Source organism: Cryptomeria japonica, chromosome 11, assembly GCF_030272615.1.
Source record: "Cryptomeria japonica chromosome 11, Sugi_1.0, whole genome shotgun sequence".
Classification (NCBI taxonomy): domain Eukaryota; kingdom Viridiplantae; phylum Streptophyta; class Pinopsida; order Cupressales; family Cupressaceae; genus Cryptomeria; species Cryptomeria japonica.
This window is the reverse complement of record NC_081415.1, coordinates 371,256,303-371,278,928: the sequence shown is the minus strand read 5'-3', so window position 1 is coordinate 371,278,928 and position 22,626 is coordinate 371,256,303. Positions and strand designations below refer to the sequence as shown.

At 40.3% G+C, this 22,626-nt stretch overlaps 1 protein-coding gene across 2 annotated transcripts in view; it reads left to right on the top strand.

Moving 5' to 3' along the window:
* The window catches only part of LOC131069473 (heme oxygenase 1, chloroplastic), a 145,434-nt gene that overhangs the window by 67,299 nt on the left and 55,509 nt on the right, over positions 1-22,626 (top strand). For both annotated transcript variants that reach the window (XM_058004909.2, XM_058004910.2), the window contains exon 2: positions 14,070-14,293. In XM_058004909.2, the coding sequence (XP_057860892.1) occupies positions 14,070-14,293 (224 nt within the window). The remainder of the gene's footprint in view (positions 1-14,069; positions 14,294-22,626) is intronic.

Below are 22,626 nucleotides of genomic sequence, written 5' to 3'. Positions count from 1 at the left end.
AAGGACACTCTATCCTCTGTTGAGAAAAGACCCCTCATATGCTAAGATTGCGAAGATCATAGAAGCGACTCCAAGGTTCCTACTGCGAACTTGCGACTTTATGTTGGATATGAGTTCGTTTGGCTTGATGTAATATGCTAGTAACACAAACGGACTTATGTTTGGATCATTCTTTCACGTCTTCTGCAATGCTGGGTGGAACTTCTTCATCGGATATTGCAATCTTGTGATGCTTCTTCGAACGGACACAATTGAAAGGAATTGAATCAAAGGGGAAAGGGTTAGAGAATCTATTCTACTCCTAAGGACAATGATATTAATGGATAGTGCTCCAATGGACAAATTCCAAATAACCAAGTCCTGGTTTGCCAAGATCAACTACAACTCCACAAGAACTGGTGCAATCTTCCAAGGATTTTCACATCAAGAAAGTGTATTTGAATACCCAAAACGGTGCAATCCAAACAACCATCCGCAATTGAACTTAGCACAAATTTAGTGGCTCAGGCTAACTTTACACTGCAACTTATAGTCAACAAGATGCAAAAAGTATGAACCATGGAAATTCATCAAACACCATTACATTCTCCATTGAAATCAAACTTTATTTCTCCAAGTCTTACAAGAATGTCTTCTCCTTCTCCTACTATACTACTCTAAGGAGCAAGAGCTCTTTGCTTATAATGAGCTAACTATCTAATGAATTACAAATGAAAAGGCAGGGCCTTTTATAGAGATCCTCCCACAAATGAACAACCAAGATTGATTTGAAATCAAGGGCCAAGATTACACCATGTAAACCCTAATTAGGGTTTGACCAAAAATGACATGTGGTGCCAAGTAGTAGGCTTGTCAATTAATAAGGCATCACACCCATCATGTATTTAATGGCCCATCTGTAATATCCTAGATATTTTTGTTAAATGTTTTTAGGACCAATAATAATCATCAACCAATAGATAACCCGTAAAGGTTAGAAAACATAAACTCAAAGCTTGCTGAAAATTGCAACCCTTCCACTTTCTGATCACCAAGTGCCCAACATGGGAAGGTGAGAGCATACGGTGAATAGGGGATCGTTAGATCTCAAATTTGTTGAAAAGATGAAATGAATACAATAATGGGCGGCAAGCCAGCCCCTTCCACTTATGCAATGGGAAAGAAAGAAACTTGGCGGTGAACCAGCGAAGAGAAACATACAGCAGACACAAATCACTCAACCGCGGTATTTCAGCAGGAGGGCTGAATTACAAATAAACTCAACTCGACCGCTTATGCAGCAGGAGGACCATTATAACCAATCATCACTCGACCGCTTATGCAGCGGGAGGACTGAATTACAATTTAACTGAAATAGGCGGCAAGCCAGCGTCTTCCACTTTTCAGCAGGATGAGAGTTTACAAGCCAGAATGGTTAGTAGTACTACTACTTAACCTTACAATATCAAAGAGAGTGAGAGTAGAAGAGCAATGCTGAACATCCAAAATAAATAGCATGAAATTCTGCTAACATCAAATCTGCAGGCTGGAAATGTAAAACCAACAGCCTATGAACTCACTAAAACACTCATAACTCTCTCATTACTCACCCAATTCACCCCAAATCAGTTTTAAACCAATACTATACCAACAACAATGAAAACAAACCCAAAGGAAGCTATCAAAACACTCAAATTTATTTAGCATGCATCCCAATGCACTCCCTAAACCCAACGCCTAACCAGAGAAGTTCGATTTGCATTATAAAATTCCACACTCAATGCAAGGTGCTAAAAACTTACAAGATGAATCACTAGTGGTAGGAAAGATGGATGAGCCGGTACCCAGAATGATGGAATCGCCTGGCCAAGAGGTATGAGCAAAATATAGTTTCAGTACGCGACCGACAACTAGAAAACACTCCAATCCCACACAAAACACTCCACAATCTGCAAACTCACTCACCAACAGCACTGGAAATACAAGGACACAGCTAGGTACTATCTTCCAAGTACGAAACTGAGACTTAGCTAGGAAGCCACACTTCGAAGCTCAGATTTTTCAATCGCCAATCCGGCAGCATACCGATGCAAATTCATAAGATAACCAAAATGAGAGCCCAAGGCTCTTATTTATAACTTCTAACTCCACCAAATCCAAATGCAAATCCTCACAAATGCGCCCAAATTCAACTTTCCCATTTGCATTTAATTTACCCAAGGATGGCACCATACATTAAGTAAAAAACCACGCAAAGCAAGCAAAGACCACGATTTGACTTAGCAAGTAATTTTGTTGAATAAAATAACATCTCCCATTTTAATATTGGCGTCCCTTTCTAGACATAAACAATTCGCCTAGCACGTAGGAGACATTATGCGCAATTTCCAAAGTCATTAATGAGTAGTAAAAATAATCAAATTAATTAAATATTAAACCTTAGGATAAGGAAATAATATTTAATTACATCACTTATGACTCCAATACTGATTATTAACAAAACCAGGATGAAGCTGAGCAAGGAAGACCATTGAACTGTTGCAGGATCAGGACCCTGCCCACTGGCAAAAATAGAAACATTCCATACTGCCACTTACTAAAAATAGTAAGTCATGAACTACTGCTCCAAAAAGCATGATCTTCGCACCCAGTGACAGCATAAAGAGCTCAGTAGGACAGTATCACCAAAACAGCCAACCCCTGACTTACTAAAAATAGTAAGTTCTCGCCTCATTGATGTTTGACCCTCATTCTTCATTCCACATAGCCTACGGGTCTCAGGAATAGGTCAATGGACCACTGGAAGTACATCAACGAGAAGGGGACATTACAGTCCGCCCTCCCGAAAATTGCTTGTCCTCAAGCAATTGTAAGGCTGGATGCAGTAAAATCTCCTCATTTTCCCATGTAGCATCCTCTGCTGGTAAATTTTTCCATTTGATCAAGTATTCCTTGATCACCCTTCTCCTCAAAGAGCGTTCCCTGAAATCAAGGATAGCTTCAGGAACCAAAACTAGCTCTCCCTCCTCATCAAGCGGGGGTAACTCAACTGAAGCAACAACGTTGTGTCCTAGAGCCTTCTTGAGGTGTGACACATGAAATACATTATAAATCTTGCTGCTTGCTGGTAATTCCAGCTCATATGCCACTTCTCCAATTCTCTTGCCGACTCTTAAAGGCCCATAGAATCGTGGCTTTAATTTCTCAACCTCACTCTTCTTGAGAGTAGACTGTTTGTAGGGTTGGAGCCTCAAGTAAACCATGTCGCCCACCTCAAAGGTGCGCTCAATTCGCTTCTAATCAGCATACAACTTCTGCTGATTCTGTGCATGCTGGAGATTGTCTCTCAGAATCCTTAGAATATCCTGACTCTGTTGCATCATATCCTTCACCTGAGGGGTTCTGCTATCACCAAATACTAAGTCAGCAAAGCTAGGAGCTTCATAACCGTATGGTGCCATGAACGGTGACGTCCGGATGGACATGTGGTAGGAGGAATTGTTGCAGTACTCTCCCAGGTGAAGCCATCTCACCCATGCATTCTGGTGCTTCGAGACATAGTTTCTAAGATATCCTTCCAACCACTTATTCACTATCTTGGTCTGCCCATCAGTCTGTGGGTGATAACTTGTGCTTGGAGTGAGCACAGTACCACATAATCTGAAGATCTCTTGCCAAAAGGCACTTAGGAACTTGCTGTCCTTATCACCCACAATGTTCTTTGGTAACCCATGTAATTTGAACACATCCCAAAAGAACACTTCAACAACCTAAGCTGCTGTAAAAGAGCTGGTGATGGCGAAAAAATGAGCAAATTTAGTTAGCCTGTCTACCACCACATAAATACTATCCTTCCCTTGAGCCTGTGGCAACCTAGTGATGAAGTCAATGGAAATACTTTCCCATTTTTGACCGGGAATAGGCAAGGGTTGTAACAAACCAGCTGACAGAGTGTGCTCATCTTTGTTTCTCTGACATGTGTGACACTCCTTGATGTACTTCAAAACATCATTTTTAAGTCCCTTCCAAGAAGATCTCTCTCGGATTTGCCTGTATGTTTGAAGTAACCTTGGTGACCAGCAAGGGGAATATCATGGAAAGTCTTCAAAATCTTCTCCTTTAGCTTAGATTCAGCCACAATGAAGATCTTTCCTTTGTATAGTATCAACCCCTCAACCAATTTGTACCTTTCATCATGAAAAGTACCTTCTATAATGCTGGTTGCAAACTGATTTTTGGCATAATCAGCAAGCAACAACTCCCTCCAATCAGCAGTAAGCTCGCATAGTGAGCTTAAATGGGGCCTTCTGGATAAGGCATCAACCACAACATTGTTCCTCCCCTTAACATACTCAATATCGAAATCGTAAGCCTGCGGCGTACTCACCCACTTCTGCTATCTTTCATTCAAATCCTTCTGATGCATGAAGTGTTTAAGACTATTGTGATTAGTCTTAATGATGAACTTACTACCCACTTGATACTGCCTGAACTTCGCAAGGGCATGCATTATGGAAAGCATTTCCTTGTCATAAATCGAATACAGCCTTTCAGGTCCTCTCAACTTCCTTCTCTCGAAGACTATAGGATGCTTATCCTGCATGAGGACTGCACCAACACCATCTCCAGATGCATCACACTGCAGTTCAAAAGGTTTGGTGAAGTCAGGTAAAGCCAAAACAGGGCAAGAACTCATGATCCCCTCAAACCGCTCAAAAACTATCTGTGCCTTTTTGGACCATTCAAAAGCTCCTTTCCTCGTAAGATTTGTGAGGGGTGTAGCCAACTGAGAATATCCCTTCACAAACCTCTGATATAAACCACACAGACCCAAATATCCCTTCAAATGTGTTATGTTTTCAGGAGGAGGCCAATCAACGATGGCTCTAATATTTTTGGGGTCCACCTTCACACCACCTGCACTGATAATGTGACCAAGGTAGAGCAACTCTTCCATTCCCAACTCACATTTGGACTCCTTGGCAAACATGGATTCGGATTCTAGTATGCTTAGCACCTCATCCAAGTGTTGTAAATGTTCCTTCCAAGATTTGCTGAATATGAGTTTGTTATCAAAGAATATCAAAACAAACTTCCTTAGCTGTTTCTGGAAGATTCTGTTCATACATGGCTGAAATGTAGCGGGTGCATTCGTCAAGCCAAAGGGCATGACTAGGAACTCAAAATGCCCAAAGTGGCATCTGAAAGCGGTCTTCTCCACATCTGAAGCTCTCATCCTAATCTGATGATACCCTGACCTGAGGTCAATCTTAGAGAAGAACACTGCACCATGTAGCTTGTCAATGAGCTCATCAATTCTCGGGATAGGATACCGACTCTTGATAGTTTTTTGATTCAGGGCTCTGTAATCCACGCACATGCGCATGGTCCCATCCTTATTTCTCACCAAAACAACAGCCGAAGCAAAGGGGCTTTTGCTAGGCCGTATGTAACCAATGTCAAGCAATTCCTGGATTGCTTTCTCAATCTCATCCTTCTGCTTCTTAGGATACCGGTAAGGAGTAGTCATAACTGGCTTAGCTCCTTCTTCAAGCTCAATGATGTGTTCGGCACCTCTCTCAGGGTCTGCTAGGAGGTGGGTTTTCAAACACCTTACTTCTCTTGGTTATCAAGGCTTGAATGTCTTCAGGATAGTTCCGATTTTCTTTTAGTGGTTTTGAGGGCATGACCATGACCTTACTTCTATTCGTGATCGTTGCTTGAATGTCTGTGGAATAGCTGCCCTTACCTACTAATGGATTTGAAGGCATTATCAAACACTCTGCTGCCCACTCCACCTGGTTATGGCGGATCAGCCTTTCCATCCTTTTCAAAGATACAACTTTAAGTCCACCATGCGACATTCCTCTCAATACTACCTTCTTCCCCTCAAACATGAATTTCAGCTCCATGGTTTGCAAGTTTAGTGTGATCTCACCAAGAGATCTCAGCCATTGAATCCTGAGGATTGCATCATCAGTCCCACCAATGCTAACCACAAAGAAATCATCTTTGATTTCATGATTTCCCAACTTCAGAGACATGTTGGAAATCATCCGGTTGTAGGATATAGTGGAGCCATCTGCTACCATGACTTTGAAGCCCTCAACTTCCTCTGCCACTAGTCCCGTCTTAGCAACAATCCTTTCATCAATGAAGTTGTGTGTCTCTCCTGTGTCAATGAGAGCAATGACACGATGCTCTCCAATCACACCCCGAACTCTAAAGGACTCATTCTTGTGAATGCTCTAGAGTTGAGCAACCACTCCTCTATCTTTTGACCCAATTTCAGACCCTTCAGGAGCCTCTTCATACTCATTGTCCTCAACTTCAGTTTGCTGTTTTGAAATTTCAGAATGTGATCCATCCGCAGAATAGCACTCCATCTGATGCAAATTGCCCTTTCCATGACACTTATGTCTTGGGGCCCAAGGTTCTTTGCAAGAATAACAAAGATTCTTCCTTCGGAGCTCTTGACAGAGCTTATCATCCATTCGTGAAGGGAACCTCTTGGTTTGATTTGTGAACTTCTTCTTATCCTTTCTGAAAGGAAAAGGCTTGGACTGAATTTTATTCCCTGGGGCAGCCAACTCCATGCTTCGAGATTTCTTAATAGCTTCTGCCAAAGTGGGCGGATCAAATGCTTTAACCCAACCTTTCAAAGGTTCCTCAAGTCCTTTAGTGAAAAGGACAACTAACCGCTTCTCCGAGATGCTACTTACCATAACTGATAGATTTTGGAATTCAGTTACGTAAGTGTCTAACAAACCTTGTTGTTTGAGTTGAGCAAGTTCTCTAAATTTCACCTCTGGATCCTTGGTGTCAAATCTATCAATCAGCTTGTTGGTGAAATCAGCATAGGTGGTGATTAAGTTGTGACCAACCCATGGTACCACCATTTGTGGGCCACTCCATCCAAGTGCAAGGTAGCAAACTTGATGGCATCTTCTTCCGGCATAGGCCTCAAGGACAAGTAATTGTCCAACTTCTGCACCCATGCTCTAGCTGTGCTCTTAGAGCTTCCATCAAAGTGTGCTAAGGTCACTCTTCCAAGAGCTTGCTAATAATCTCTTGGGGCAGCAAATCTATTGTCATTCCTCCTTCCTTTCTTCATTTTCTAATTCATAAACAGATCCAAAGTGATGATATCTCGGATCTCACTAGGGAGAGAAGCATATTCCATGTAACTGTTTCTTATTTCATTAGCTGTAGGTATCGCAGTTATAGCTTGCTGTACTTCTCTTGGCAGAAATTCAGGTTGTAGAGGTCTTGGGGCTGAACCTCCACTATTTCTCCCGTTGTTACTCCCATTTCCATTGCCTACAGGAGAATTAGAAGTGCTGGCTTCCGGTCCATTGTTGGGTTGGTTAGGGGTCCCAACAACGTTCTGGTTAAGTTTGGCCAGTAGTAGAGACATCATGTCCATCATGGCATTAAATTGTCTCTCAGCCTTCTTATCAGGTGCCTCATTTTGTTTTGTAGCCTTGTTTGCCATTGAATCCACTGAGTCTGAAGAATCCAATTCCTTCCCTCTGTTTCTCAGTACTTCTGAAAATGTATCCTCTTTCGGCACTACCGGAATCTGAAACCGTTGTCTCTTCTATTCTCGGTTGTAGTATCTGACGTCTCTGTCACTCATGGAGAATTCTGAACCCATTGAAACTCACAGGCTAGCAGGAAGACCAGCTCTGATACCACTGTAATATCCCAGATATTTTTGTTTTGTTTTTAGGACAAATAATAATCATCAACCAACAGATAACCCGTTAAGGTTAGAAAACATAAACTCAAAGCTTGCTGAAAATTGCAACCCTTCCACTTTCTGATCACCAAGTGCCCAACATGGGAAGTTGAGAGCATACGGTGAATAGGGGATCATAAGATCTCAAATCTGCTGAAAAGATGAAATGAATACAATAATGGGCGGCAAGCCAGCCTTTTCCACTTATCCAGCGGGAAAGCAAGAAACTTGGTGGTGAACCAGCCAAGAGAAACATACAGCAGACACAAATCACTCAATCGCGGTATTTCAGCGGGAGGACTGAATTACAAATAAACTCAACTCGACCGCTTATGCAGCGGGAGGACCATTATAACCAATCATCAGTCGATCGCTTATGCAACGGGAGGACTGAATTACAATTTAATTGAAATAGGCGGCAAGCCAGCCTCTTCCACTTTTCTACGGGATGAGAGTTTACAAGCCAGAATGGTTAGTAGTACTACTACTTAACCTTACAATATCAGAGAGAGTGAGAGTAGAAGAGCAATGCTGAACATCCAAAATAAATAGCATGAAATTCTGCTAACATCAAATTTGCAAGCTGGAAATGTAAAACCAGTAGCCTATGAACTCACTAAAACACTCATAACTCTTTCATTACTCACCCAATTCACCCCAAATCAGTTCTAAACCAATACTATACTAGCAACAATGAAAACAAACCCAAAGGAAGCTATCAAAACACTCTCATTTATTTAGCACGCATCCCAATGCACTCCCTAAACCCAACGCCTGACTAGAGAATTTCGATTTGCATTATAAAATTCCACACTCAATGCAAGGTGCTAAAAACTTACAAGATGAATCACCAGTGGCAGGAAAGATGGATGAGCTGGTACCCAGAATGATGGAATCGCTTGGCCAAGAGGTATGAGCAAAATATAGTTTCAGCAGCTCCGCGACCAGCAACCTAGAAACACTCCAATCCCACACAAAACACTCCACAATCTACAAACTCACTCACCAACAACACTGGAAATACAAGGACACAGCTAGGTACTATCTTCTGAGTACGAAATTGAGACTTAGCTAGGAAGCCACACTTCGAAGCTCAGATTTTTCAATCGCCAATCCGGCAGCATAACAATGCAAATTCATAAGATAACCAGAATGATAGCCCAAGGCTGTTATTTATAACTTCTAACTCCACCAAATGCAAATGCTCACAAATGCGCCCAAATTCAACTTTCCCATTTGCATTTCATTTACCCAAGGATGGCACCATACTTTAAGTCCAAAACCACGCTAAGCAAGCAAAGACCACGATTTGACTTAGCAAGTACTTTTGTTGAATAAAATAACATCTCCCATTTTAATATTGGCATCCCTTTCCAGACATAAACAATTCGCCTAGCACTTAGGAGACATTATGCGCAATTTCCAAAGTCATTAATTAGTAGTAAAAATGATCAAATTAATTAAATATTAAACCTTAGGATAAGGAAATAATATTTAATTACATCACTTATGACTCCAATACTGATTATTAACAAAACTAGGATGAAGCTTAGCAAGGAAGACCACTGAACTGCTGTAGGATCAAGACCCTATCCACTACCAAAAATAGAAACATTGCATATTGCCACTTACTAAAAATAGTCAGTCATGAACTACTACTCCGAAAAGCATGATCTTCGCACCCAGTGACAGAGCATGGAGAGCACAATAGGACAATATCACCAAAATAGCCAAGCCCTGATTTACTAAAAATAGTAACTTCTCGCCTCATTGATGTTTGACCCTCATTCTTCATTCCACATAGCCTACGGGTCTCAAGAATAGGCCAATGGACCACTGGAAGTACATCAACGAGAAGGGGACATTACACCATCACTCCAAATGAGGCGAGCACTATGCATTAAATAGCCCATCACTTAGAATAGCACGCCCACTAAGCATTTAATCGATCATTACTTAGAATAGCACACCCACTATCCCTCTCCTTAGCGGCAAATGCAATGAATTTGGTCATGACGGTTTGGAAAGATGTGATTGGCCGAAGAAGGTGATGGGGCGCCACCTCAGAATGTTGGATGCCACGTGGACCTGGTAACTCATCACAAAGAATATTCCATTTTGATTGATTGTGATGGAGTATATTCCCAAATTGCATCATCTGGACCAAGGTTCTAACTTTGATCAACTCTTCTGAAATTATCCTTGATCATTTTGTCCTTTCCACGTACTTGGGTTCAAGAATTCATCTTCTTGGAATATCTTTCCTTGTTGATGACTTCCATTCCTTGAGTCTTTTCCTTCTGACTTTTGATTTTGGATTTCTGAAGTAAATTCTTCCTTCTACATTTGCACTTGAATTTTGATCTTTGAGGTCTTGAACCTTGAATGCCTTGAACTAGATGTTTGGAGTGTGAATGTCCTCCTCGACGTTTGGAACTGGAATTTTTGCTCCTTGTTCTTTCCTGACTGGGATCCTAGATTTCCGGAGGAGATTTGAGGTAGTTGTAAATTCTTGTCATTTGTACTTGCTCGAATCTTGAGGTCTTTGAACTGGCAGGAACTGGAATTCCTTTATGTTTTTTGAACTTCCTTGTAATGATGCCCTTGAACTGGAGAGATGAATCTTTGATGTTTTATTATTTTTTGACATTTTGGAGATGGGCGCATTTGGAGCTTGGAGAAGGAATCTCTCCATACTTAGTCAAATTTTTGAGTTTCCATGCCTTGAGAATGCTTGGGTGCACATGAGATGGCATGGATGATTTTTCAAATTCCTAGGCATTTTTGCCATTTCCAAGACTTAGCCTTTGGAGTCCAGAGGAGGAAATTTCCAATACTTAGTTGTTTTCACACTTTCCAAGACTCCTGGCATGCTTGGGTGAATTTTGGACCTAGAGAAGGATTTTTGGATTTTTTGGAAAATTCCTTCTCTCCTTGGAATTTACGCCCAAGGAGGTCTTCATCGCGCATTGGAGTGGCAGAGAAGGATTTTTGGAATTTTGGAAAATTCTTCAAAGAAGGATTTTTGGATTTTTGGAAAATTCCTCAAAGGAGGATTTTTGGAAAATTCCTTAGAGAAGGATTTTTGGATTTTTAGAAAATTCCTCAAAGAAGGATTTTTGGATAATTCCTCAGAAGAATTTTTTGGATTTTTGGAAAATTCCTCAAAGAAGGATTTTTGGAAAATTCCTTTTCTCCTTGGAATTTGTGCCCAAGGAGGTCTTCCTGGCGCATTGGAGTGACAGAGAAGGATTTTTGGAAAATTTCTCCTCTCGGAATTTGCACCCAAGGAGGTCTTTCCTGGCGCATTGGAGTGGCAGAGAAGGATTTTTGGAAAATTCCTCCTCTCCTTGGAATTTGTGCCCAAGGAGGTCTTCCTAGTGCATTGAAGTGGCAGAGAAGGATTTTTTAATTTTGGGAAAATTCCTCTTCTTGGGAATTGTGCCCAAGAATAGATTTTGTCATGCTTAGTCTTTCCGAGGAGGATTTCCAAACTTTAGTTAGAATTTGATCACCTACTTGCTTATTCGCTTTTCTAGATTTAGAACTGGATGCTCAGGATCTTTCTGCAGCCAATGCTTCACCTGTTGCTAAGAATAGACTTTCCAAAAATAGATTTACTAAAAATAGTAAGTTCTTCCAAACACCAAATTAGGGCAAATGGGGTGACAATGAAACTTACTAAAAATAGTAAGTTTGTCCAAACTCAAAATTAGGCCAATTTGGGGCCACAGTGAAACTTACTAAAAATAGTAATTTCTCAGGAAAACACTCAAATTTCACTGGTAGCTTCCTTGAAAGATTTCCTTTTCAACTCTTAGCTTGAATTTCACTATGCCCCAATTTACTGATTTATTTTCTAAGTCTGAAGGATAAAAATCCTAAAATAGACAATGCTTGCTTCCAGACTTGGCCAAAACTCATCAAAACTGAATTGCTTGATCTGGAGCACATTTTCACCTTTGTGGAGGAATTTTTCCAAACAGCCAAATTTTGGTTGTTTCTCTTTCATTTCTTCATATTAGTTCTCAAGGTTATCTTGACACTTAGCCAAATATCCATCATTCCATTCCCGTGCCTATGCATTCTTTGTTTTATCATTGCAATCTCTTCCTTGGACGATGATATCATCTACTCAACGATGTCCTCTTCTCAGCATCCAAAGTCTTGCTCCCCGCAATGCACCTTAAAAAGACAAGGAAACATTGTGAAGTAAAAGTATTAATCAAGTTCATAGTCAGCAAAATGCAAAGTTCGAAGGATAAAGCAATAAGCACAATGCATTTCTCAATACATCAAAACCCTAATTCTTGACTTGATGATAATATTAAGACCGTATCTTGTCTAGGCTATATATTCCTTAAGAATCCACTCCTACTTAGTCATTTCATTACTTTCAAAGATCAAAATCGAGACCGACAAGACCTTACAACTCATTCCTTAGGGTCAGGAGATGACATTGACCACAAAAGACTTGGTTTATTCAGAAAAAAGATGGGGCCCCCATTTGTAATGGGGTGATGTGTAATAACGTCACAATAGGTAGCTAGGCTCTTCATGCAGGGTCGGTGGTTCTTTGTGTCATGAAGAACTCAGGGGAAGCATTGCTTTGTGTTGGGCGGAAAAGCGCTTGGACCATATTCCCCTCCCCAACTTGCAGATGACCTTGTGGGTTGATGGCGACCCAAGACAATTGTTTGAAGTTGTATTTATTGAAAATTGTTATTCATTTATTTGTTATTGATATTCACATGGCAGGAAAGTCATCAATGTAATAATGTACTTCAAATATATATATGCTTTTACTTGGATTAAGCACTTAAATCCTAAATTGTAATTTTGGGATTTAATATTTATGAAGTTAATGCTATGATTATTGACTTGATGATGTGTTAAATGAGTAATTAAATAATTTGTGAGATATATAAGGATATGATACTTACAAATTGGCTGTCTTTGTCTTTGTTTGTTTGGTATAAAATTGTTCTATTGAAACCTCGTACAAGTTGATGTTCAAGATGCTTTGCTGCCAGTGCTATATTGCATTAAGGAAAACTCAAGAACTGAGAGATTCTGAGTTCAAAATTAGACATGAAATTAGTGAAGCACTAAGTTACTAACCAAGCAAAAGGATTCAGATGCATATTCATAGATAAACACAAAGATAGTATAGTAGATAGATCCTTCATTAATCATAAATGAGATAGCAATACACATATATAAGAGTGATATAGAGATACCTTTTGTGCTTTAATTGTGAGAAAAAGTACAAAGGTTTTTCATTTATGCTAATGCTGTTATGGAAAGTAAGAGAGACCGAGTCTAAGAGTTTTTAAAATAAAAAAGTGGTATAAATTTATATGTTTATATTGAGGGTTAGTTACATGGATGGTTTACCATGACCGTTTTTGGTGGCAGTTGACCTTTTGGTGCACAAGCACACAAGGTAATGGTTGAACATTCCAATATTAGGTGTGCGTGATTCCTTGTCTGATAAAGTATTTATACTATCTAATGAATACACTTGACTAAGAGAGATTACTTTGAGCAAACATGCCTGTCCATGATTGAGCTTGGAGTATATGTGGTCAAAGGTAATAAGAACATAAATTAGCTTTACGGTGGGAATTAAAATATTGGTTTCTTGGATTTGAAATTTGTTTATATGAGTTGCTTAGTGAATGCTTTTGAATTGTGGGACTGTCCTCTTTGGTTTGAGGAAGGTGGGATTTTTTCATCTACATGAAAATTTTAGTGACTTTGGTATTATTTTATAGCATGTTACTAAATTTAACCATTGTGAAGGATGGTGTCGACTAAACAAGAAAAACCAACATTATAATGAAATTTGTTTATATGAGTTGTTTAGTGAATGCCTTTGAATTGTGGGACTGTCCTCTTTTGTTTGAGAAGGTGGGATTTTTTCATCTACATGAAAATTTTAGTGATTTTGGTATTATTTTATAGCAAATTAGTAATTTAACCATTGTGAAGGATAGTGTCGACTAAACAAGAATAAGGTAAAATTCATTTACAAACAAGCAGCATTGACAAATAATCTGCAACTTCGGTTTGCAACAAATTTTTGAGTTTTCTAATTAAATTTCTCAAGGAGCCATGTGATTGGACAAACCCTAAAATGACTCACCATTTGAGATAACTGATTTCAAATAAACTTCAGGCACAGTAACTCTAGTACTAATGGAGTTCAGAATGATTTATGTCAGTTCTCATTTAATTACATGTATGGCAATGGGGAAGAGTATATAGCAATTTAAAGAAAATTAAAGAAAAGGAGCTATAGCCCACAGAATATTAGATCTTGATTTCCTATTGTTTTTGAAAGCAGATGCCGCGTTCAGGAATACAGGTCTGGAAAGATCAGAAAAGCTTACAAAAGATTTGGAGTGGTTTGTGCAGCAAGGTTCTAAGATTCCAGAGCCAAGTTCTTCAGGAAGAAGTTACTCGCAGTACTTAGAAGAACTTGCAGAGAAAAATCCACCATCATTTATATGCCACTTTTACAACATACACTTTGCACATATTACTGGAGGTCAGAACATTGGCAGACAGGTATTAGTTTCCTTTTGTGTTATTTTCACACCAACAGAACATTAATGGATTTGACTGATGTTTCTGCCATTTTATTGGCTCATCAAACTAAACTCTATTAATTAGTGTCTATGGCTTGAAATTCTTACAAACTTTTGATGTTTAAAATATTCCTGGGTGGCCCAATCAGACTCTCCCTATGTATGTTTCATTGTAATACGTCCAATTGAACTTTAGATTCACACCAATTACATAGTTCTTATTTTCACAGGTTAAGGCAAACCCGAAACTATAAATATTTTTTCTACTGCCATCATGAAGCCAGCATGGGTGGTTCTGCTCTCATAGCTGCTGAATTTCCTGGATATATGATATAATCCAGGTTACAATGTTTGATCAGACTTAAAAGGATCCTGGAGTCAGGTCAATACATTGACATTGACATCAACACTTATTTTCATCATGTAAACTCTATCTTCCTGCTTTGTTGCTTTGAAAAGCATGACGGACAAAGAATATCATAGTGGTAGTGTAGATGCATTGGATCAAGATGTTGGCACTACTTGTATCAATGACAATGAATACAATCTTATAGAAAGTTTTTATTTGAAGAATTTAAATTGTTATTTTGGAGCCTTCTTTTTCCAATTACATGAAATCCAAAGACACCTGTATCCTCATTACTCTTGCAAACATTAATGTCAGACTGCAAGGACTCTCTATGAGCTAAAGGAAAAGAGAAAGCTGCAAAGTAAAGATGCATAAATCTGCTGGTTAGTAATGGTCAATATTTGAGAGATAACCAAAAGGGCAATTCAAAATTGCTTCAACAAGAAAGCAAATTATAATCATATCCTAATGTAGAGCTACCATTGCCTCCCGAATTGAATAGAGTCTGTTAAACAGGTTATGCCAACTACCATTGAACAACTCCTTAGCAATGAAAAAACAAAAAAGATAGCTTGTTGGGGTCATCTGATGTAATAAACAATTGGCCGCAGAAAGGACAATTACAACAGTTTATTTCCGTTTGGTAGAAATGAAACACTATTCCTTGTGCATAATAAGAAGGGGAGGGTTTGGGATACAGTTGGAACCTTTAACAACTGGATGGAAGAAATATGGCTGCCCACATTCCTCAGATAGAAATTGCCACTGCACACTTGCTCACCCAAGATTTTTAAGATATTCTTTCGTATACTAAACCAATGATGTGCCCTGATGTTATTACACTCAATATTACTATAATATCAATGTTTTCAGCTTTCTCTTAGTTTCTCTTGACAACCTATCTAATTCTATACATTTTGTTTGTTATCTCCATCTAGACTCTTTCTAATCTTCACATAAACTTTTCTCTAATGAATCTAATTCTAGGGTTTTTGTAAACTCACATTTGTTGTTAAGGAATATAGATCAGAGATAGAGAAAACAATAGTCTTTTCTTTCAATGTATATCTGATATATATATTTGATTCTGTCAAAGAATAACTGATTTATTATCGATTGCTTGCTGTAAACGTAATTGCCACTGTTATTGATTATCGTTTTCTGCAAGCATCGATATCGTATGTATATCGGTGAAGGGTTAAGTCTACGTAGAGGCATGACCCCTATGTGGCATCATGCCACGTAGGGTCACGACCCTACGTAGCCATAGCGCTTCACTATACGTTGTCAACCATTATTAGTTATGCACCGAATTTACTTACGGTGCTCGATACTATCGTGCTGTAATATACCATTAATTTTTTTTTTTGATTTTTTAACAATAAGCGACACAAGCAATCACCACAACCCGTTAAGGTTAGAGAAATAAACTGAACTACTGAAAGGGAACCCTTCCACCTTTTGTTCACCGAGAGCCCAGTCTGGGAGGGTGAGAGCATACGGTGTTCTGGGGATCGTTAGCAACAATAATCAAACTGAAATTACAAATGCCTGGGCGGCAAGCCAACCCCTTCTGCTTATCCAGCAGGATAGAAACCAAACTCTTGGCGGTAAACCGACCAAGGGAAAAATGACAAGAAACTGAAATTCACTCACTCTACCGCGTGTTTCAGCGGGAGGACATTACATTAAGCTGTCACTCTACCGCATATTTCAGTGGGAGGACCATTGTATTGAACTTATCACTCGACCACTTATTCAGTGGAAGGACTGAGTGCAAAAACTGAATTACAAAACTTAGAAGGTGGCAAGCCAGCCTCTTCCACTTATGCAGTGGGAATTACAAATAGAAGCAGAAAGAAGGGATGATCAGTACTACTGAAACAACCTTACAAAATAGAGATGAGCTGAGAAGAGTAATTGCAGATTTCTACAACAAGACTGTAGTTTTCTGTTACAACTAATCTGCAGGCTGGAAGTACAATTCAACAGCCTATGGAAACATCAAAATACTCATAACTCCCTCATTTTTCACCCGAATCAATTCAAATCAATCCCAATCCCACAATATAACACTAACAACAACATCCCATCCAAACTACAACCCAAACAACCCACTATTCATTTGGCATGCATCCCAATGCAAGTGCAAAAACCCATGCTATACTTGGGAAGTTCGATTTTATCTAGTAAATTCATTGCTCATTTAAAACTGCTAAAAACTCACACATTGTATCGCCATGGCTAGGAAGGAAGGATGAGCCAGTACCTAGAATGATGGAGTCGCCTAGTTAAGAGGTGTGAGCAAAATATACTTTCAGCAGTCCTGCGACCAGCAACCAGAAACACTCAAATCCAACATAGAACACTCCATAATCTGCAACTCATTCACCAATCAGCAATGGGAACACAAGGACATAGCTAGTTACTATCTTGCAAGTATGAAACTGAGACTTAGCTAGGAAGCCAACTTCGAAGCTCAGATTTTCAGTAGCCAAACCGGCAGCATAACGATGCAATTTTCAAAGATGTCTCAAATGAGAGCCCAAGGCTCTTATTTATAACTCTTCAGCAACCAAAATCAAATGCAAATTCCTCCGAACGCCACTCCTTCATTCCTTCATTTGCATTTCATTTCACCCAAGTGTAGCGCCACTTTTCATAAGTCAAACCTCATGCCAAAAGGGAAGGGACCCACGTTAATTACTTGGCAAATAATGGAGATGCAATATAACATAATATTCCTCTAAAATATTTCGCCATCCCATAGTACACATGAGTTTCGCCAAACAATTAGGATAAAATAGGCATTAATCCCAATTTTAATAAATCAGTCGCAAATAATCAGATTAATTAAATATTAAACCTTAGGATGAGGAAATAATATTTAATTATGTTGCATATGACTCCCATACTGATTATTAACACAACTAGGATGAAACTGAGCCAGGACGACCACAAAACTGTTGCAGAATCAGAATCCTGTCTACTGCCAAAAATAGAATTGTGCCACACTGCCACTTACTAAAAATAGTAAGTCAAGAACTAATGCTCAGAAAAGCATGATCATCGCGTCCAGAGGCAAAACATGGAGAGCTCAGTAGGACAGTAACACCAGAATGGCCATTTCCTGACTTACTAAAAATAGTAAGTCCTCGTTTCATCAATGTTGGACCCCTCATTCTTCATTCCACCTAGCCTACGGGTCTCAGGAATAGGCTAATGGACCACTGGAAGGTCATCAGTGAGAAGGGGACATTACAGTCTGCCCTCCCCAAAATTGCTTGTCCTCAAGCAACTGTAAGGCTGGATGCAATAAAATCTCCTCATTTTCCCACATAGCATCCTCTGTTGGTAGATTCTTCCATTTGGTAAAGTATTCTCTGATCACTCTTCTCCTCAAAGATCGTTCCCTGAATCCAAGGATAGCTTCCGGAACCAAAACCAACTCTCCCTCCTCATCAAGCGGAGGTAACTCAGCTGAAGCAACAACATTATGTCCCAGAGCCTTCTTAAGGCGAGACACATGAAATACATTATGGATCCTGCTGCTTGCTGGTAATTCCAACTCATAAGCCTCTTCTCCAACCCTTCTGCTGACTCTGAAAGGCCCATAGAATCGAGGCTTCAATTTCTTAACCCCACTCTTCTTGAGAGTAGACTGTCTGTAGGGCTGGAGCCTCAAATAAACCATGTCGCCCACCTCAAAGGTGTGCTCAATTCGCTGCTGATCAGCATATAACTTCTGCTGATTTTGTGCATGCTGGAGATTGTCCCTCAAAATCCTCAGAATATCTTGACTTTGTTGCATCATATCCTTTGCCTGAGGGGTTCTGCTATCACCAAATACCAAGTTTGCGAAGCTAGGAGCTTCATAACCATATAGTGCCATGAATGATGACATTCGAATGGACATGTGATAGGAGGAATTGTAACAATATTCCCCTAGGTGAAGCCATCTCACCCAAGTATTCTGTTGCTTCGAGACATAGTTTTTGAGATAACCTTCCAACCACTTATTCACTATCTCGGTCTGCCCATCAGTTTGAGGGTGATAACTGGTGCTTGGAGTGAGCATAGAACCACACAATCTGAAAATCTCCTGCCAAAAAACACTTAGGAGCTTGCTGTCCCTATCACTCACAATGTTCTTCAGTAAACCATGTAATCTGAACACCTCTCGGAAGAACACTTCAGCAACTTGTGCTGCTGTAAAAGAGCTAGTGATGGCGAAGAAATGAACAAACTTTGTAATTCTGTCCACCACAACATAGATACTATCCTTCCCTTGAGCCCGAGGCAGCCCCGTGATGAAATCCATGGAGATACTCTCCCATTTTTGACTGGGAATAGGCAAGGGTTGTAACAAACCAGCTGGTAGAGTGTGCTCATCTTTGTTCTTCTGACATGTAAGACACTCCTTAATGTACTTCAAAACATCACTTTTAAGTCCCTTCCAAGAGAATCTCTCCCGGATCTGCTTGTATGTTTTGAAATGACCTTGGTGACTAGCAAGGGGGATGTCATGGAAAGTCTTCAAGATCTTCTCTTTTAACTTAGATTCAGCTACTATGAAGATTCTTCCCTTTTATAGTATCAATCCCTCAACCAGTTTGTACCTTTCATCATGAAAAGTACCTTCTATAAGGCTGGTTGCAAACTGATTTTTGGCATAATCAGCAAGCAACAACTTCCTCCAATTAGCAGTAAGCTCGCAAAGTGAGCTTAAATGGGGCCTTCTGGACAAAGCATCTGCCACAACATTGTTTTTCCCCTTAACATATTCAATATTGAAATCGTAAGCCTAAAGCTTACTCACCCATTTTTGCTGTCTCTCATTTAAATACTTCTGATGCATGAAGTGTTTAAGACTATTGTGATCAGTCTTAACAATGAATTTACTCCCCACCAGATACTGCTTGAATTTTGCAAGGGCATGCATTATGGAAAGCATTTCCTTGTCATAAATGGAATACAGTCTCTCCAGACCTCTCAACTTTCTGCTCTCAAAGACTATAGGATGCTTATCCTGCATGAGGACCGCACCAACACCTTCTCCAGATGCGTCACATTGTAGCTCAAATGGCTTGGTGAAATCGGGTAATGCTAAAACAGGGCAGGAACTCATGATCCCTTTAAACTGCTCAAATGTTGTCTGTGCCTTTTCGGACCATTCAAAAGCTCCTTTCTTTGTAAGATCTGTAAGGGGGGCAGCCAACTGAGAATATCCCTTCACAAACCTCCGATAGAAACCACACAACCCCAAAAATCCCCTCAAATGTGTTATGTTTTCAGGAGTAGGCCAATCAATGATGGCTCTAATCTTTTCGGGATCCACCTTCACACCACCAGCACTGATAATGTGACCGAGGTAGAGCAACTCTTCCATCCCAAACTCACATTTGGACTCCTTGGCAAACAGGGACTCAGATTCTAATATGCCCAACACTTCATCCAACTGCTGTAAATGTTCTTTCCAAGATTTGTTGAATATTAGGATGTCATAAAAAAATATCAAAACAAACTTCCTTAACTGTTCTCGGAAGATTCTGTTCATGCATGACTGAAATGTAGCAGGAGCATTAGTCAACCAAAAGGGCATGACTAGGAACTCGAAATGCCCAAAGTGGCATCTGAAAGCAGTTTTCTCCACATCTAAAATGCTCATTCTAATCTGATGGTACCCCAATCTGAGGTCAATCTTGGAAAAGAACACTGCCCCATGTAGCTCGTCAACGAGCTCATCGATTCTCGGAATAGGATACCGATTCTTGATTGTTTTCTGATTCAGGGCTCTGTAATCCACACACATGCGCATGGTCCCATCCTTCTTTTTTACCAAAACAACAGCCGAAGCAAAGGGGCTTTTGCTAGGCCGTATGTAACCCATGTCAAGCAATTCCTGAATTGCTTTCTCAATCTCATCCTTCTGCTTCTTCTGATATCGGTAAGGAGTAGTCATGATTGGCTTAGCTCCTTCCTCAAGCTCAATAATGTGTTCGACGCCTCTTTCAGGAGGCCTGCCAAGAGGTGGATTTTCGAACACCTTGCTTCTCTTGGTTATCAAAGCTTGAATGTCTTCAGGATAATCTCTGTGCTCCTTTTGTGGTTCTGAAGGCATGACCATGATCTTGCTTCTATCCTTGATCATTGCTGAAATATGTGAGGAATAGCTGCCCTTATCTACCAATGGATTGGCAGGCATTATCAAACACTCTGCTGCCCACTCCACCTGATTATGGCGGATCAGCCTTTCCATTCTTTTCAAGGATGCAACTTTAAGTCCCCCATGCGACATTCCTCTCAAAACTACCTTATTCCCTTCAGACATGAATTTCAGCTCCATGGTTTGTAGGTTTAGTGTGATCTCACCAAGAGATCTCAGCCATTGAATCTCGAGGACTGCATCATCAATCCCTCCAATGCTCACCACAAAGAAATCATCTTTGATTACATGATTTCCCAACTTCAGAGACATGTTGGAAATCATTCTGTTACAGGATATAGTGGAGCCATCTGCTACCATGACTTTGAAGCCCTCAACTTCCTCTGCCACTAGCCCCTTTTTTGCAACAATCCTTTCATCAATGAAGTTATGTGTTGCACCTGTGTCAATGAGAGCAATGACACGATGCTCTCCAATCACACCCCGAACTCTGAAGGATTCATTTTTGTGGATGCTCGAGAGTTGAGCAACTACTCCCCTGTCTTCTGACCCAAATTCAGGCCCTTCAGGAGCCTCTTCATACTCGCTGTCCTCAACTTCAGTTTGCTATTCTAAAATTTCAGAATCTGATCCCTCTTCTGATTGGCATTCCATCTGATGCAAATTCCCTTTTCCATGGCACCTATGTCCGAGAACCCAAGGTTCTCTGCAAGAATAACATAGATTCTTTCTCCGGAGCTCTTGACGGAGCCCATCATCCATATGCGGAGAGAACTTTTTGGTCTGATTCGTGAATTTCTTCTTGTCATTTCTGAAAGGGAAAGGCTTAGACTGAATTTTACTCTTTAGGGCAGCCAACTCCATGCTTCGAGTTTTTTTGATAGCTTCTGTCAAGGTGGGCAGATCAAAAGCTTTGACCCATCCTCTCAATGGTTCTTCAAGTCCTTCAATGAAAAGGACAACCGACCGCTTCTCTGAGATGCTACTTACCATGACTGACAGGTTTTGGAATTCAGTCACGTAAGTGTCCAATGAACCTTGCTGCCTAAGCTGTGCAAGTTCTCTAAACTTCACCTCTGGATCCCTGGTGTCAAATCTCTCAATTAGCTTGTTGGTGAAATCAGCGTAGGTGGTGACTAAGTTGTGACCAAGGGTGACCAACCCATGGTACCACCATTCGTGGGCCACTCCATCCAAGTGCAAGGTAGAAAACTTGATGGCATCCTCCTCCGGCATCGGTCTCAAGGACAAGTAATTGTCCAACTTCTGTACCCATGCTCTGGCTGTACTCTTAGCGCTCCCATCAAAGTGTGCTAAGGTCACTCTTCCAAGAGCTTGCTGGAAATCTCTTGGGGTAGTAGACTTGTAGTCATTCCTCCTTCCTCTCTTCATTTTTTGATTCATGAATTGATCCAGAGTTAGGATATCTCGGATCTCACCAGGAAGGGAAGCATACTCCATGTAGTTGTTTCTTATCTCATCAGTTGTGGGTATCTCCGTTTCAGCTTGTTGTACTTCTTTTGGCAAAAAGACAGGCTATAAGGGCCTTGGGGCTGAACCTCCATTGTTACTTCCGTTATTACTCCCATTCTTGTTGCCCACAGGAGCGTTGGAAGTGCTGGCTTCCAGACCATTGTTGGGTTGATTAGGGGTCCCAACAACGTTCTGGTTAAGCTTGGTCAGCAGTAGGGACATCATGTCCATCATGGCAGCAAATTGCCTATCTGCCTTCTTATCAGGTGCTTCATTCAGGTCTGTGGTCCTATCTACCATTGAATCCACTGAGTCTGAAGTGTCT